Source organism: Cervus canadensis, chromosome 4 (genome assembly GCF_019320065.1).
Source record: "Cervus canadensis isolate Bull #8, Minnesota chromosome 4, ASM1932006v1, whole genome shotgun sequence".
Lineage (NCBI taxonomy): Eukaryota > Metazoa > Chordata > Mammalia > Artiodactyla > Cervidae > Cervus > Cervus canadensis.
The window spans coordinates 40,388,739-40,407,971 of NC_057389.1; the positions used below are offsets into that span (position 1 = coordinate 40,388,739).

Here is a 19,233-nt window from a genome sequence, read left to right on the forward strand (position 1 = left end):
GAGGCATATGTAGAGCCCACCAGGCTCCTCTGTCCATGGAATTCTCCAGGCAAGAATACTGAATTGGGTAGCCATTCCCTTCTCCAGAGAATCTTCCCAACCCAGGGATTGAACCTGGGTCTCTTGCATTGCAGACAGATTCTTTACCGTCTGAGCCACCAAGGAAGCCCAGGTAGAATATGCTACCATATTGTATGAGAAGTGGTGGGGCGGGGGAGGCGGGGGTGGGAAAGAAAGTTTATTTGTATTTACATATGTATACATAAAGTATCATTGTAGGACTTCCCTGGTAACACAGTGGATAAGAATCCACCTCCCAGCGTAACGGACACAGGTTCGATCCTTGGTCCAGGAAGATTCCACATGCTGTGGAGCACCTAATCCCACACACCACACTGCTGGAGACCACACACCACCCTACTGGAGCCTGCGCTCCAGAGCCTGGACTCCCCCACAGAAAGCCACCTCAATGAGAAATCTGTGCACTGCATCTAGAGAGTAACTCCTGCTCGCCTCAACTAGAAAAAGCCCATACAAAGCAACAAAGACCCAGTGCAGCCAAAAATAAGTCAATTAAATTAAAAGTAAAGTATCATTGAAAGAACTGATAAGTTGATTCTGATAGTTGTTTTCAGGCAAGAAAGCAGTGTGGGATCAAACTACTAGGAATCACTGTTCCCAAGGGAAGCTGTTGCTTTTGTTCTCATGGCCACTATTGTGACCTTGGGCAAATGGCTTCACTTCCCTGTGTCTTGATTGCTTCCTCTCTAAAACAGACCTTGGCTTTTATCTCCTTCAAAGAATTGTGAAGATAAACGAGAAAAATCCAGAGGAGCAAGTTCAGTCCTCTCCTTGTGGTTATTGTTGCAGGTTATTGCTGCTGCTGTTGATGTGCTGTTGTGTTGTTATTCATGCGGGTCTGCTAGGCTGACAGGAGCGGTCCTACTGGTCCCTGCTCAGAAGCTCCATTAAACAGTGCTGGAAACTCACCAGGGAGTCCCTGTCCCAACTCTCCCTTCTCTGCCACCATAGCTTCTATTACACAACTTCTCAGACCCAAACAAGTCTACATCTGAGAATACCTATCGTAGAACTCTTTATCCAATTTTAATATTTGTCCCAGAAGTCTGACCTAAAAAAAGATACTTAGCTTCTTAAGTCTTTGTTTCCTCTTCAATACAATGGGGATAAAAATTGGACCTACTGCATAAGGTTATTGTGAATATTTCTGATATGATACATTTAAAGCACTTAATTTGGTGCCCTGGCACTCAGCAAGGACTCATTAGATATTGGCTCATATTGTTCTGAATTTTACATTGGTTACATTTGAAATTATGGCTTTCTTTTTTAGGATGCATTCTTGGGTTCATGCTTGGATTTTGATAACATGCCTTTTTATCAGTCATACAGTTATTAATCATCTCTTAGATGTATTACTTCCTGGAAATATTTCCATATTTAACTAATCTCCATGTCTATTTGTGAATTCCAAATATCACTGGCAGTGAGATACTATCACATAGTTTCCACTTCTTTTGAGTTGGAAGGGTCTTTAGATATCATTCAGTCCAACTTTTTATGTTAGAGATGAGGCTTCAAGGTGAAATGACTTTCTCAACTAGCTTTTATCTTCTCATTTCTACTATTCAATTTACAGCCTCGGGAGACTGAAATCATAGAATTGGAAGCACCTAGGTGATATTTGCTGGTCAAGGGTAAGGCCAAGAGGGTAGGGACAGCCTACCTTGTTCTTGCTTCAACTAGCATACTTCCTCTTCTGCTTCATGTACATGAATGGGAATAGCACATATCATTCTGTACGAAAAGGGGGCTCCATGCTTAGAAAAGTTTTAAAACTTTGATCTAGGCCAATCCCTTGGCACTATGGGCAAGATAACCAAATCCCAGATAGAAGAAGCAACTGAACAAAGTAACCCAGGTTAATCAGAATCAGATCCCCATTAAGCTGCTGTGTTGTTGCTTTCTCACTTCATTCCACTTTTCTAGAATTCCAGAATTATGGTCTGCTTGAGAGCTTCAGTTCCTGAGGCCCTATCTAAAATTAGAGTTGACCTCTACAGAGCAGTCAGAAATGGCTTATGTAATATGCCGCTGTATTTCATTTGCTTCTTGATAAAGACGCTTGATGATCTAACCCAAAGAGCTCATTCATGTAAACATTTCAGACACCCTAAGATCATCATCTAGGGAAACTAATATCTTGCAGAGTAGGAGGTTTTGGCTACTCCTTCATTCCTACTATGCAGGGAGTGGGTTCATCTACATATACATAGACTTACTTTAAATCAAATAAACTTACCCATGTATAGAATATTATATTTTCCCCCTCACTATAACATTCAAAACCTATAAAAATAGTGTGTTTGAAGATCACCACAACAGTGGGATTCTTTCGTTTTTATTAGTTTCTTCTTAGAAACATAATCTTCTGCAGTGGTACTGGTAACTATTGGTAGTCCCAAGCATTGCTTCAGTCTCTTTGGAAGATTATGTAACAATGAATGGTAGAGATCAGAAAATGCTATCCTGTGATGCATCCCATATAACTCTATCATATGGAGGCATTTTAAAAAGTAGACTATTCTATATTAGGTATACTATTATTTTTAAACATTTTCACTGAATCTGAAAACAACCTTAAAGTCACACAGCAGATGATAGATAAGTTTGTCAATGTGTTCAGTACAGAAAATAGATAAGTATATCTCTGACATGAACAACTTGATTATTTTAAAAAACATATATTTGAGAAAAATGATTACTTTGGAGTCCACAAATGGAGATGTATCTAAAAACGATAGTAGAAAAAGAAAAAATGGAAGAATAAATATTTTCATGCATTATAACCACATGAAATTTACATCTGCATGAGAATAAAAATCATCCTCACAGAGACAGTAAATTCATGTCGTTAGACAAAGGAGTTTTGGAGAACGATGGGATATAATTGTTTCATCAATTTTTTTTTTTTAACAGTATGGAGATGTGAAGGTTTGCTGCTCTGTCTCGGGAGATTAACTGAAGTGGATTTAACCTGATTCTAACTTGTTTTCAGTCTTTGCTGTTAAACACCACCCAAGCTGAGTGTCAGCCTGAGGTTCTCACTGTTGGTACATCAGGCACTTTTCCACCAAAATATGGAGTAGGGTGATTCTAGACTACGTATCCCTGGAAGAAGGATGCTGTAAGATATAAGAAAGGGGCTCTTGAACTCTATGTGTTCAACAGGCCAGGTCTTTTCCTACCATGAGACTTCACCCTGCCTGGAATGCTGTTCTCCATTTCTTCCCTTGGCTGACTTTTTCCCATTCTTCAAGCTTCAGTCTAGACGGAAGTTTCTTCTTTGACCACTCTTCCCACTTGGTCCCAGCAACCACTTAATCCTTCCATAGAATCTAAAACAGTCTATATATGCTCTCCATGTGTGTATACTTGCTTGTTGTCTGTCTCCTCCACGAGGGTCTAAGCATGAGGTCAAGCACCTTGTCTCTTTTACTGACCACTGTATTCCTAGCCACTAGCAAGGCACCCAGCACATAGCAGGTACACCGAAAATGTTTGCTGAACAAATGAATAAATCTACGTATATCAAAATAGAAACATTTCCTTGAGCCAGGGTTAAGTTAATAATAATAATAAAACTTTAGCACAAATATATGTCATTTTAGAGTGGAAGGTCTCATATTTGAATATTTTGTAATAGGCAGGTATAATTTCTGTGACTTTTAAATGTAAAAAAAGGAAACTATATTGAGAAGTCTACTTACAAATGACTTTAGGTTAGTGGGAATTATGTGGCAAAATAAGAGTTTGGATCAGATTCTTATTTTATTAAATACCAACAACTTTACTGAGTTTCAAAGAGCTGAATTTTATATGTATGGGACACTATGTCACCATGTCAGAGTTTCTGTTTCTTCCTCTGGATCACTTGAAGTGAGACCCATAAATATTTGAAGGCAAATTCAAACTAATCTCTGGATGAAAATTAGGTTCTGGAAGATCTACTTTTTTCAGTAGGCCTAAAACTCATTGATGAGTGAAAGAATTTATTGCCAGCTGAAGATTACTATTTTATTTGACCCTTAAAATTTGAGAAAAACTTTAAAAAGGTTTTCTGTAGGGTCCATCTCTGAATTTGAGATAAAGACATCACATTATTACACAGATCTCATGGTTCAAGAAACTGAACTCTTGGGCTTTCCAGCTAAATCTTTCTTCCAGACTGAGTCAGGAACAAAGCCCTCATGTGTATAGTCTTGCCCTGTGCCCTATTTTTACTGCAAAAACTGATTAATAGATGCATCAGTCTCTGAGCAGTCAGAATCGAGTCTTATTTTAACCTGTGAGTATCTGCCTCTAAAACAAGAATTCCCTATCCAATGGCTATCTCCATAAGACATCAACATCCCATCACACAAAAAAATCAATACCCAAAGAAACTGTGTTAATGCAGAGATCAAAACCACACATCCTTCGCTTTGAGTGGCCTGAATTGCAAAGTACTTTGCTTTGGATTCTTAACTTTTCTTTGCCTGACTTGGCCAGGCCCACATTTCTAGCTCCCAGATGTTCTTCTGAAATCAGTGTGAGTTATGTGACCTTCATTCATTTCCTAGATATTTATTGACCACCTACTACGTGCTCAGCACTTTACTAGATGCTGGTGATACAGGGGTGAGTGAGGCAGTTGGTCATGAAAGTGACTTTCCAGTGGATGCAGAGACAGAAAATAAATAGGGCAGCACATCAATAAACCCAATCAAAAGTACAGATACTGAGGTATTGAAGTATTCATGGATTGTAAAAGAAAAGAGAAAAAGAAACAAGATTCTGGGAAAATATTTGAAGAGATGAAAAATAATAAAGAACCAATCCTGCCCCAATAGAACTGCCATATGACCCAGCAATCCCACTTCTGGGCATACACACTGAGGAAACCAGATCTGAAAGAGACACGTGCACCCCAACGTTCATCGCAGCACTGTTTATAATAGCCAGGACATGGAAGCAACCTAGATGCCCATCAGCAGATGAATGGATAAGGAAGCTGTGGTACATATACACCATGGAATATTACTCAGCCATTAAAAGAATTCATTTGAACAGTCCTAATGAGATGGATGAAACTGGAGCCCATTATACAGAGTGAAGTAAGCCAGAAAGATAAAGAACATTACAGCATACTAACACATATATATGGAATTTAGAAAGGTGGTAACGATAACCCTATATGCAAAACAGAAAAAGAGACACAGAAATACAGAACAGACTTTTGAACTCTGTGGGAGAAGGTGAGGGTGGGATATTTCAAAAGAACAGCATGTATACTATCTATGGTGAAACAGATCACCAGCCCAGGTGGGATGCATGAGACAAGTGCTCCGGCCTGGTGCACTGGGAAGACCCAGAGGAATCGGTTGGAGAGGGAGGTGGGAGGGGGGATCGGGATTGGGAATACATGTAAATCCATGGCTGATTCATATCAATGTATGACAAACCCACTGGAAAAAAAATAATAATAATAAAAAAAAAAAAAAAAAGAACCAATCCTACAAAAATCTTGAGTGTTCCAGACAGTGAGAGTAGCTAGTGCAATGACCCTGCCCTTGAAGGACCTAAAAGTGAGCACCCCCTTGAGTGTATCTCACCCTAGTCCTGCTTCAGTACAAAGGCCCTATCAGGAGGCACAGCTTGGGGTGCTCAAGGTGTAGAAAGATGGCAGATGTGATAGAAGCATGATGGATGGAGGGACCAGAAGAAATGAATCTGAGAGGCTGGTAGGGGCCATGGATGAAGAGTCTTGTAGGCCATGGTTGAGAGTTAATTTAAATAGTCTAAACAGTCACAGTGGGATTTAAAGCAGGGCATGGTATCTGATTTCTCATTTTAAAAGTCTATTCTAGGTGTGTGGATAGTAGATTGTATGGAGTCTTGAGTGTCAGTGGGAGCTGAGCCAGAAGGCAACTCAGTCACATAGGAATGAAGTGAAGAGAGTCCATGAGTGGTGAATGTCTCAAGCAAAAATCCTGGGGTACCTCTGAGAATATTATCTACAAAAGATTTATTTGTAAAAGGGAAGGATGGAAGGGTAAGACAGGGTGGAGGGTGAAAGAGAGCAGAATTGCTCGATTCTCCTAAAAGGAGGTGGGAGGGATGACTGGCCCACCTATTGGTTTTTACCTGTGTCTCTGACCCAAATCTTAAAACTCCAACCTCCCGAATCCTCCTCTTCGTCTTTCAAGACTAGGCCATGAACTGCTATCTCCAGGGAGTTCTGTTTATTTACCCCTGCACCTAGGAATTGCCTGTTTGAAGTCTTGTATCGCTAGTTTTGTTCTCAACTCTTTTGGTGCTGAGCCTTGTTCTGTTAAGGGACCATGTGTATAACTTTAATCTCTGCAACTGTATCTATACCTCGTACCCTTTCTTCCTCCTTGGTTCCCACCTTCCTTTCTTTCTTTCACAAATTTTGAATGAGTGAATAATATGTACCAGGCACTGTGATAGACACTGGTGATGCCATCTTTAGCAAATTGGGCACCAGCCCTTGTAAAGCTTATCTAATGGAGGGTAGGGTCGGGGAATGACATTAGCACAAAGATCACATTAATAAATAGGTAATTATAACTTTGGTATGCTGAAAGAAAGGTGTTTGCTGTTGTGGCAGAGCATAAGAAGAGATGACCTAGGCTGGGGAAATGAAGGAAGGCTTCTCCAAGCAAGCAACACTGAAAAATGGAGGTCTCAGAGTTGAAGAAAATTTCACGTGGTTGGCACTCAGTGAGAGGGGATCAAAGGAGCATGAACTGGGATGGAGGAGACAGTGTGGTAGATTCTTGTGTCCACTCTCAGGGTAAAGGAAGAACCACTGAAGGGACATGCCAGCTTCTGATGAGGGTCATCAGGACATGATCACAGTCCACAGCCACCATGTGAAAAGCTTACCCTGGCTTCCTTGTGGGGAATGGAGTGGTGGTGGGAAGGGTATAATGGGTGTAGGGATAGGGAACAGGGGTGCAGGGAGAAAGTATAGTGGGTGCATGGAGACCATTAGGAGGTGGCAACAATCCCAGGTGAGAGATGCTGGCAGCTTCCATAAAGAAGGTGACTCTAGGAAATGGAGAGAAATGGACAGATCCTAGAGGAACTTTCAGCACCAAAGTTTGGACACGTGGTAGAAGCTCCCAGAAGTGGAAGAAGACAAAGACTTGTCCTGGACTCTATGTGGAAATGATAGAGCTCATCACATATTTCATTGCAGAAGACCTATGTGGTGTGGTTGCTGATTTTCAAGACTGCCTTTACATGGAGGACTCTAGAGCAAGAAGGCATTACATACTTTGTAATATGCCAGTGGAGACCCCAATTACCTAAGAGCAACAACTGTTCATAGTGATAAGAACTGTTCGTCAAGGAGGCTGTGTTGCCTCTGGAGACATAAGGGAGTTATTTAAATTCTCTTTGCCTCAGTTATATGCTCCATTAATTGGGGTAATGGTAGTTCCTAACTTACAAGGTAGGTATAAGGATTAGGTGAAATAATTTATTTAGCATAGTGACTGACAATAGTAAATAGTAAATATTAGTTGCTGTTATTATTAAAATAATGATGACATTCATCTCATTTAAAAAAATTGAGGAGTGGTCATTTTATAACAGGTAAACAGCCTTAAAGAGGGTCACAGAGCATTAAGCAACCTTTGCAAAGCCACACAGCTCTTAAGTGGAAAAGCTGCTCTTTGACCCAAATCTGACACCAGAAGCTGTGTTTTTGACCACTGTGCAATACTGCTGCCAGAAGCAAGGAAAGTGGACACTCTCCCCACCTGCCATCTTTAATTTAGGACGGACACATGTTACAGAGATGTTTCTGCCACTAGATCAGTAGGCTAAAGGGAAGTATCCTTGAGGAGTAGTCAGCCTATCTATCCACCCACTGACTAGAATGGTGATTTTGACTATTTTTCCTGTCTTATGTAAATGGTAATGGCTCCTGTGCCACGCTGACCATGGCAAACTTGATTCCTAAGGTGCAGTGAGTCATTAAAATAGGGAAACCTTTCCTTTTCTCCCGAGGGCCTTTCAGAATATCAAGATGGTCCTATTAGTACCAAGCTTACAGCATACTTTTCTCACGAAATACTCAACACTGGTTGAAGTAGGTAGTGCTGGGGTCATTACTTTACAAATAGGAAACAGAGACATAAAGAGGTTAAATGTGTTGCCTGAGATCCCACATCTAGAAAGTGAAAGAAGCACCATTTGAACCCACCACTAGCTGACTATTCTAGCCTCACCACTCTCGTCTCCTATCTGTGTTACGCCTCCCATCCTGTGCTTCCTCAGAGTGCCTGAAGCCCACCATTTCTCTCTTTTACCCCTAAAAAGGATCTGATATCAGTCCTGTGCAACTAAGTACATTGTTCAGGTAGCTACCTCCCAGAAGTTTATTTTTATTTTAGCCTGCCTGTGTTGTGCTGAAGCCTGCTTGTGTTGGCCCATGAGAGCTGATTGCTAAATTTTCAGGAATTCTGTCAGCTAGTAGACTTTACATTAGTAGTTTGAAGTTGATCTTGATGGGAGTATTTACACTACAGAAATTGGCAAACACTACAAACAAAATCTCTCGCATATTCTCTACTGCCACTGCCATTACAATGGTTGTTTGGCATTTAGCAGATGGACTCTTATTTTTCCTTGTCCTCTGTTAAAGAGTGTCCAACAACAGGGACCACTTTGCTGAGATATTGGCAGACACAGGGGACTGTCTGAAATCATGGCTGCCAGCAAGCCACCACCTGTCAACTCTGCTTCTTTTTGGCCCACTACTCCAGCATGATGAAGGGGCTTCCTGGCCCCACTGAAAATACTTGTGCATCTCAATGTGGCAAACAGGCATATGATAAAATATCTAAATCCATATTAAAACAAAATGCTCAATCAGAATGTAGTATAATGACAATGGGCGAAGCAATTCAAAGTTAGGAAAAAATATACTTATTTTGCAGAACTACAGTATTTGTTCCTGAATATGTGGAAGTATTATTTTCGTATGTCATAAATCCACAGAATTTTAGAGCTGCAATGAACAGAATTTTATAAATAAGAAAAAATAAAAAGAAGCTGAGACCCAGAGAGGGGAAATGTTGACTCAACATCATATATCTCATGATGCACGTATATCTTGCCCCACACACATGTATTTAGCCATGGAAGAGGGGGAACTCAAGACTCTGATGTTAGCCTGACTTTGAAGAATCTTAATACTTCCCTTCATTTGAAATGATTATGTTATACCACCCTGCATTCTCCTTTACAGATATAATGATGATACAAATAGTAGTTAAATTTTATTAGGTGTTTACTAGGTGATAGGACTTATGCTCAGTTCTTTATATATTAAGTTGAACTATATGAAATTGCCAATATATGACTTTTTTTTGGGATCTACCAAAATGGTAATTTTCAGATAGGTCTATTTAAATACATCCTCTCTTAATTTTCACCATTTTTTCCCCCATGAAGTGAATACTATTATCACACCCATTTTACAAATGGCAAACCTGAGTTTTCACTTTAAAAAATAAATTTAAAAAAAATGCTTAAAACCTTTTATTCCCACAGGTGTAATACTATTCTCGTTTATGGGCAATGAACAATGCACTCTTGTGTGCAAATTGATGGCTCTAAGCAATGGAATGTCACATAGAGAATAAATAATAATAACTAATATATCTTGTCTTTTTCAGTAACTTTGAAAATTTTTATAATCAGTAAATTCCTATAATATTTAAAGAAATGCTTTTTAAAATGTTATTTATGAATATAAAGCAAAGGCATTAGCAAATAAGAAATTTGATGTTTGTGAAACAGATGTTTGCTGTATCCCACATGAAAATGTTAGAAACTATAGTGCAGGGCTCCCCAGGATGAATTAATTGTCCTAGAATTTTCATAATGCTCAAATGAAGAAACTGAGTTATTTTTACAACTTTGTCTACATACAAATTATAACCAACAAAATTCTGAATCAAGACTATTTTTTGTATGACTATATGCAAATACCATTGTACAGAACTCACAACCAAACAGTTCACAAGTAATAATTATTCTCAGAAACAATCAGTACTAACTACATGAGATGATACTATATTGAATGTTGAGTCAGGAAAAACAATTGGTGAAAACTACAAAATGGATTTTGAAAAAATATCTAAATGTAAATGAAAACTCTTTAAACATGAAACAAGAGCTTCTAATGTCCCATTCATAATTGAAAAAAAAAATGACCGAGGTCATATGATTAATCAGCTCTAAATGATGAATCCTCCAAGATGAAAACTTGGCTGTTGGCCCTCTGTTAATTTAGTTAAAGAATACATATTGAATACCTACTAAAGGGGCCTGGCACATAAGTAATTCCATATTCTTCCTGACTGATTGGTGGATTATTATCAGTAAGAATCTACTTAAAACAAGCGTGTCTTTTCACCTGTAAAAAACAGGCGGTATTATTTCACCAGCAGCTTAGAAGTTCAGGCATTTGTAGGCTCCATACCTGGCCTGGCCTCTTTCCAGACCCCATATCATTGAACACTTCAAATCCCGGCTCTCAAAAGACCTAAACTCATGCCTACACCTACTAAGTTCAGTCCTGCCAAGAATCGAAGTGCCTTTGTCTCTAAGTGACCATCAAGCACCTAATGTTGTTTTTGCTACCTCCCTGATGACAGAAAAATAATACAGTGATATAGCAAGAAGGCAAACATGCTTCGAAAAATTGCTGAGATGGGCTGTACAAGTGCTACTTCATAGAAACAAAGGATTTTAAAGAAGAAAGGAATGTTGTAGGTGGTGTTTCCAGTCCTTTCATTTTATCAAGAAAGAACTTGACGCAGAGATATTTGCTGAGGCTAACTCACCTAGAGAAAAGTGGAGTTTGGTCCCCTGACCCCTCTTCCAGTGCTTTTTGTACCAAACTGCATTGTTATGATTATTTGTGTTACTCTTATTATTACTGATGTTATGGTATATAAGAATATCTTTAGAAATATAAAGACTGACTTAGCTAAGCAGCTGTAATCTTCTGGTAAGAACTGCTGGTCTGTACTGCATTATATTTTGTGTGTGATAACCCTCATCTCCTGGGAAGTTCTCTAAGGGATGAAGAGGTTTACCACTGGGCTTTGTAAATTTTAGACAATTAAATGCCCAGGGACTATTATTCCAAATGTCAGGTGAGTGATGACTTTGAGACAAATAAAATTGAATCCATAAAAATGTTGAACGGGACCCCTCACTTAACCATTTCTTTTGCCAAATAAAATTTAAAAGTTAAACTTAACCTTATAGAGGAAAGACAAGCTAATGAGCAGTAAACTTACTCTTTTACTGAAATCACCTAATACAATTACCCTTTCTTGACTACTCTCCACGTTCTCTCCCAATTACTCTTACTATACTTTTTAGGTTGTTATAATAAGTACATCTGTGTTGTCTGTGTTCTTATTTTATTCTATGTATATCTTCATGATTCAGCCCAATCTAACTATAAAATGCTCTTTTAAAAATAGACAAAACAGAGTGATCACATACCCCATGACGGTCCTCAAAGTATGCCAGGCTGGTTTTGGTTAAAACAAAGAATCGGACTTTAAAGTTTGAAGGAGAAGTTCTTCTCTTTTGTTGGGATCTCTTGATGAGCTGCTCTTCCAGGAGGATAAAGTTGTTCATGATCCAGTTCTTGAAAAGTGATGCACCTTGCGCATCACCCCTCAGCACAACCAGAGGAAACAGCTTCAGGGCAAGGAATGCGATGGGGAGGCAGTTGGTCTTCAGAGAGCTGTTCAAAGGCAACTTGCCTCCAATATTATCTCTCTATCAACGTTCAGTCAACATCGCGGAGCTTCTCTTCTGATGTCAAAGCCCGTAACCACATCCTTTCGAAATTCACAAAACTATGAGGCATATGTAAAAATTATGCATACCCTTTGCTGTATGGTTTAGAAATATTTGAAAAACCTTAGACTCAAAATGATATGACTGATTAGAGTTCAATCTTTATAGTTCCTGCTTTAGCCCATCTAACAGTTAAGCCCCGTAGCGCAAGGGGTAGGAACATGTGCTTTGGAGTTGAGGGACATGGGTTGTATATTAGTTTTCTGTTGGCTTTTTAAATTACAGCAAGTTTAGTGCTTCGTGAATTTATTGTTCTCTGGTTCAGAAATGCCACATGGGTCTCATTGGGCTAAAATCAAGATGTCAGCAGGGTGCGATCCTGTCTGGAAGATCTCAGGTAGAATCTGTTTCCTTACCCTTCCCAGGTTTAGAGCCACCCACATGCCTCTACTCTCAGCCCTCTTCCTCCATCTTCAAAGCCTACAGCCGCAGTCAATTGCTCCAATCTCATACAACTGTAACCTCTTCTTCTGCCTTCCTGGGTTTGTGTGGATAACCTAAAATAATCTCCCAATTTTAAGATCTGTTTATTAGTAACCTTAATCCCACATTGCACCTTAATTCCCCGTTTGTCATATAAGCTAACATAGGCACGGGTTCTAGGGATATCTTTACCTATCAGAGGTTGACTTCTGGCTCCACCAGCTTACTAACTGTGAGACTACAGGCAAATTATTGAGGGTTCGGAGCCTCAGTGTTTTTACCTGTGAAGGGGAGTAATGGTGCTCCTGCATGTGGGGCTGCTCTCTGGCTTCCTTGCCAGTCTCATCTCATGCCTTGCTCACATGTTTTCACTTCAGCCCTCATGCATGCTTCTCAGGCTGCTTTGAATATCTGCTCCCGTTGCCTGAAAACATCTCCTCTCCCCTGCTTCACCTGCTCTAAGTTATATTACTAGTGTCAGCCTGCATGTCACTTCCTCAGGGAAGCCTTCCTGGCTTTACTAAGTCATTTCCACCAATTATATGTGGAAGACACCTTATGACATATCCTTCATGACAGTCGTCATTGTACTTTTTGGAGGGTGATTTTTGGGTTAGTGTTTGTCTTCCCCACTAGTCTCAGGTCAGTTCAGTTCAGTCGCTCAGTCATGTCAGACTCTTTGTGACCCCATGGACTACAGCACGCCAGGCCTCCCTGTCCATCACCAACTCCTGGAGTTTACCCAAACTCATGTCCATTGAGTTGGTGATGCCATCCAACCATCTCATCCTCTGTTGTCCCCTTCTCTTCCTGCCCTCAATCTTTCCCAGCATCAGGGTCTTTTCCAATGAGTTAGCTGTTTGCATCAGGTGGCCAAAGTATTGGAGTTCCAGCTTCAATATCAGTCTAGAAGCTCCCTAACGGCAAGGACGGTGTGTGGTTTTGCTCACCATTATATATTTAGCAACTATCATGGTGCCTGGCACATTAAAAGGATGTTTAGAAAAATGTTGAATGAGTAATCAGAAAACTGGGTTGGACAATTATGAGAGACAATGGGCATAAAACCCTTAACAGAAATATTAAAGTTTATTAATTTGTTAAATTTAAATGAAAGCTTGTAGTGGTTTATCTATGCTACGGTGAAATGATTGCTTTTCCATTGCAAAATTTAGTGGAAATGCTGAAAATTAGTAAATCCTTCAGAATGGCATACTAAACAAAGCATACACAGGCTCTGGAAACAGAATTATGCTGAAATTCCAGCTCTGTCACTTACTAAACTGTTTCTCTTTGAGAAATCGGCTTATCCTCACTGATCTTTAGTCTCTTTGTGACGGTCCCTTTGAGACCTGAATCCCATAAACTCTGTAAGTGGTGGGTGCCAGTCATGCATCTGGCCTTAGAATTAGGATATAAGGTATCACGAGTGAGTCCTACTTCTAGCAAGTCATAAATAACCAAGAAATCTCAGTGCAAACAGAGATGGCATATACCAGACAAATAATAATAAATAAAGAAACAGAACAACCATTATTGCTATAGAGGAGTGCAGTGATCTAAGAATTATTTTCCATGTAGATTACCACACTACAGCTTAATTTTGTCTCATATACTGGATTTGCTGTTGTTTAGTTGCTTGGTTGTGTCTAACTCTTTGAGAACCCCAAAGAGTGAACTGCCCCAGCATAATCAAGATTAGATTTTGGGAAAGGGGATACTTTAAATGGTTTCTACTCCTTTGTTCTGAGGTTTTAAGACATATATGTGGAAATACATTGCCCAAAAGAGGTAGCATTTCTTTTCTCTCCTGAATATGGGCTTTACACAAGGATTGCTATTTCCTCCAAATATTTATTCTCCCCTCCTTTCCAGCTAACTGACTCCCTGAAGATTATCTGGGCATCCAGTCAACCACAATAAAGATTACATTTTTTAGTCATGTTAACTGTTTTATAGCTAAAACAGTTAAAATAGAGCAAAAGTTATGAGCACAGCTTCAAGGAAACGTCCTTAACAGCAAGCATCATACCCTTTTCATTCTCTTTTTCTTCCTTCCCCCTAACTAGAATGTGAATGTGATGGTTGGAGCTGTAGCAGCTATCTTAGACCAAGAAGTAGAAATTGCATGTTGAGGTTGTTTTGTTGTTGTTATTGTTTAGTAGCTAAGCGGTGTCTGACTCTTTGCAACCCCATGGACTGTAGTCCACCAGGCTCCTTTGTCTATGGGGTTTTCAGGCAAGAATACTGGAGTGGGTCACCATTCCCTTCTCCAGGTGATTTTCCAGACCCAGAGATCAAACCCAAGTCTCTTGCATTGGCAGGTGAATTCTTAATTGCTGAGCCACCAGGAGGTCAATGGAATAGATTGACCTGGAATGGAATAAAATAGATTCTGGGTTCCTGATGATCTTGGGTCCTCCTTGCAGCATGGGAGCAATTTTTCTTTAACATAAAAAGAAAAACATGTTCTTTTCTAAGCCTTCGTCAGTTTGAGATTCTGTCACAAACAGCAAACCTAATTTTAACTAATACAGTGCATATTCTGAACTAGACTGAAAAGTCCTTTGAGAAGGGTAGATTTATACCTAGTTTGTTCGGGTTGAAAGATTTACAGACTTCACAAAGTATTGTCATGTGGGAAAGCAAAATGTCATCAATAGCTGTTATGATAGTAGTTTTTCCTTTGCCTAGGCTCCATGGAGTGTAATGATAAGTAATTTTATCCTCTCTCCCATAGCACCTTCAATGGCACTTGCTGGGATTAGTCTTTGTCTTCACCTAAACATAACCTTAAGAAGCTCAGTATTTCCCCCATCACTCTCAGGAAAACATACCTAGAAATAATCCCTTTGTTTGGTTTGAAAAGTCCAATTTGCAGGACCCGAATTCAAGAAACTCTTACTTGCTAAAGACAGAACAATTTGGGGATCAAATTCATCCTTTATGATGAATTGAAGAACAGTCAAAATGTTCAAATCATGAGTTCATAAAATACTTGAAAAAACTTCCAACCTATCAATCACTTTTGGAGGGTTCTGGAGAGCAAATTTATTATCCTGTAAACTGGAAACAAAGGGAAAAAATAAAATGTATTTCCTGTTTCTCCTGAAGAACTGTATCTCAGTTTAGTAATCAAATATTTAATAAGGAAAAGTCCTTCTTTACAGAAGAATTACAATGAATAAATTAAGGAGTGATAGAATATCATGATTTTGCAATCCTAATAACAAAATGGACCTATGTATTGATCATCGATGGCTGCTGAAATCACATGAAAAGTCTATAGACTGATAACATTGTAACACACTGATCAATCTTAACAGCAGGAAAAGAGTCAACTAGACATTATGTATTTCCTTATGTGATGCAATAGGAAGTACACAAAACCACCTACACAGAAGTCTTGCTAAAAAAGAAAATCAAACATTAATCTCATCAAACCTCTAGATCTAAATTCAAGTTTGCAGGAAATACAGAGATAAAGCAATGTGAAAAAAACATAGAGATGCAGTTGGATCAGTTCAGAATATAGACCCTCTGTATCTGTGGGTTTTGCATTTGTGGATTCAACCAACTGTGGGCCAGAAAAATTCCAGAAAGTTCCAAGAAGCAAATTTGAATTTACTGTGTACCAACAACTATTTACATAGCATTTACAATATATTTACAACTCAGTTCAGTTCAGTTCAGTCGATATAGCATTTATATTATATTAGGTATCATAAGAAATCTAGAGATGATTTAAAGTATACAGGAGAATATGTGTAGATTATATGCAAATACTATGCCATTTTATTTAAGGACTTGAGCACCCTTGGATTTTTTGTATTTGAGGGGTCCTGGAACTTATCCACCATGGACACCTTGGGACCACAGTACCCAAATCATTAAAGATAAATGACCCCATGTCTGTAACAAGTAAGTTAGAGGAAGAACCCATAGATTAAAAGAGACTTTAAGAACCATATCAAGCATGTGCTGGTTTTGTTTGGATTTAAATTCAAACAAATCAATTGTATCAAGACATTATGAAACAACTGGGAAATCAGAATATTGATTGCATATTTGATAACTAATTATTTTTAATTTTAACGTGTGATAATGGCATGATTGTGATGATAAAAGTTTTATTTTGCACAGACGCATACTGAAATAATTATTGATAAGATTTGCTTTGTTATAATCCAGTGGAGGGGGAGAAATAGGTAGGGCAAGAGATGACAAATGTTTGGCTGAGCTGATAATTGAATCTGGGTGATGGGTAGGTTGGTAGTGTTTTATTCTCCTAACATTGCTATATACATTGAATTTTTTCATAATAAAAAGTTAAGAAAAGGGCCTTTTCAGTTCAGTCTAATAACCAAAACTCCAAATATATATTCCATTTAATGCTTTTCTTCAACTGAAGCAGAAGTCTGGTACAGGGTTTGAAGCATGTTGCCTTTTCTGCTACATCGTTAACTCTTCCTCCTTCCCTGTACAATAGCCTTGCTTCTGACTCTCCCCTTCAGGCTCAGGCTTGGGGGCAAGAAGGGAAACAGGCACTGAATTCAACAACGTCACAGGTTGGGATTTGATGCCCTCTGAATGTGGTGGATACACTGTTGTTGCTTTTTCTTTGGTCTTCCCTGGTGGCTCAGAGGTTAAAGCGCCTGCCTGCAATTTGGGCGACCTGGGTTCGAGACCTGGGTTCAATCCCTGGGTTGGGAAGATTCCCTGGAGAAGGAAATGGCAACCTACTCCAGTATTCTTGCCTGGAGAATCCCATGGACAGAGGAGCCTGGTGGGCTACAGTCCATCGGGTCGCAAAGAGTCAGATACGACTGAATGACTTCACTTTCTTTTCTTTCGTGCAAAGGTTTGTCATGTTTGTTGTTATTATTTTCAGAGGGCCCTGACAGCAGTTCTCTTGGTGTTGGAGATGTCTGTCTGACTCCCAGTGAACCCAACCTTCAGCTTGCAAACTTCTGCTGGTCCACCTTCACCATGCCTCCTACTGTTCCCAACTCTGTTGGGATCCCCTTGCTCATTTGGTTGTCCTGTTGGGTAAGTGTTCTTTGCAAGTGAACTACATGCCACCTATTCCCTCCATGCCTCTAGTGGAAGACTCAGGCATCCACCAATGGATGCACCATTTGCCTCAGGTGTAGTCTCTTCTCCCGGTGACACCCAACAAGCAGCTCTTCCACAGGCTTTCACCATTACCTTTCTCCAAATGGGATTTAGACAACAGTCTTCACAAACCATACAAGACTTCTGTCAAGCTAGTGAGTAGCCCTTCATAGGTCCTGTCACTTGGTTTCTGGTGGATGCAAACACCTGCCTCCTCTCCCCGCCCACACACCCGGGTGGGTTGTGAGAGGAAATGCACAGTGCACCAAAAACTGTCTTTCGAGCTTTTGTTTTCTAAAGACTGGAGGTGGCCAAAACTATTACTGGCAGAACTTGTGTTGCCTCCTAGTATATCAGGCATGGATAATAAAGTACTCTATTTTAGGAGAGAAAGGAACTTGATTCCTTTAATGGTATTATTTTAGGCCTTTGAGGCCTCAACTGAAACTCAATTGGAAAAGTTTATCATTCTCTAACAAAGAAAAAACCAATTCAGCCTGGCACTATGGATCTAACTACTTAGTCAATGACATCAGAAATTTTGATTTTCATTTCTTAGTTTTATGTCAGCTTCACACTTTGGCAGGCTTTCTTCTGTGGAAGAAAAGACTGACATTTTACCCCTGGAACTGTACTCTTTTTTCCTAATAGTTCCAGCAAAAGCTTCAGAACTGTGAATCATTGCCCTGGTTTGGATGATGTGCTAATATGTAACTCAGTCATTACAGCCAGGCAATAGAATATTCTGTTGTCTATTTCAGGTCTGCACCCTCTCCTGGATTTGAGGTTGGGATAGAGTCTGCCTTATCCACCACATGGGCTGAGACTAGAGAGCAGTTTTCCTCCAAAGAAACACCAGAGTGTTGCCACCAGAGAAAGTGGCATGGATGTCAGTTCATCACTAGTGACCTCACCTTTACCCTGACCTAAAGCCCATCTTCATGGTTCTATCACTTGAGGCCCTGCAATTCCAATTCTCTTCTCTGGTCCCAGGAATGGCCTTTTAGACACGTGAAGATGCTTCTTGGATAACTCTAGAGCCCTCCTGTGTCCAAGACAAAGAGATCCTTCAACTGTGCTTTTAGGGGGTGGCTTCTATGGCCTTTATTTTCCCTGTGATTATCATCCAAACGTGATCAGGTTTATTTGTATCTGTTTAAGAGTACTACCAGAATATTTCAGTAATTATATAACCTCTTTCTTCTGGGAAAAAAAAAATTCCTTCTAGAACTATTAATCCTAGACAAAACAAATAACATTAGCACATTTAGAACATTTGTACTAAATGTTCACTGTATTGGTGTCTATAATGGAAACAATCTATATATGCATCAGTGAGAAACTGATTAATATATGGTGCATCCATTCAAAGCAACACTACTAGATCATGAAAATGAATGAAGAATTTATAAAAGGTATCACTCTGAAAAAAGCACAAGATCCATTGTTAAGATAGAAAAGGTACAGACTAATATATGTGGCATGATCCCATTTTTGCATAAAAATATTTTGTGTCTATATTAATACGTATGTCTGTGTTTAGGGCAGTGTCAGAAAGCTTCCATATCAAACTTCCAGCAAGGAATTGGAATTTTGCTTTTCATTTATAATTAAAAAAGAAAATATTGTGGGAGAATTTTTTACTTTCTTATTTATTTCTTTTACTCTAATTTCATTTATTCCTCTTTTGTTCACTCTGCCTTTACTTTC

General features: G+C 39.3%; 1 protein-coding gene and 1 long non-coding RNA gene across 3 annotated transcripts in view; one reads left to right on the top strand and one right to left on the bottom strand.

The window, feature by feature from the left end:
• Nucleotides 1-11,890, bottom strand: part of ITK (IL2 inducible T cell kinase) — a 63,477-nt gene extending 51,587 nt beyond the window's left edge. Inside the window, exon 1 of the mRNA XM_043464858.1 lies at nt 11,623-11,890. Within this exon, the coding sequence (XP_043320793.1) occupies nt 11,623-11,760 (138 nt within the window). The 5' untranslated portion in view covers nt 11,761-11,890. The remainder of the gene's footprint in view (nt 1-11,622) is intronic.
• LOC122439636 overlaps nt 1-19,233 on the top strand; it is a 78,490-nt gene extending 59,257 nt beyond the window's left edge. For both annotated transcript variants that reach the window (XR_006268946.1, XR_006268945.1), the window contains 2 exons: nt 17,300-17,457; nt 18,285-19,233. This is a non-coding gene — a long non-coding RNA (uncharacterized LOC122439636). The remainder of the gene's footprint in view (nt 1-17,299; nt 17,458-18,284) is intronic.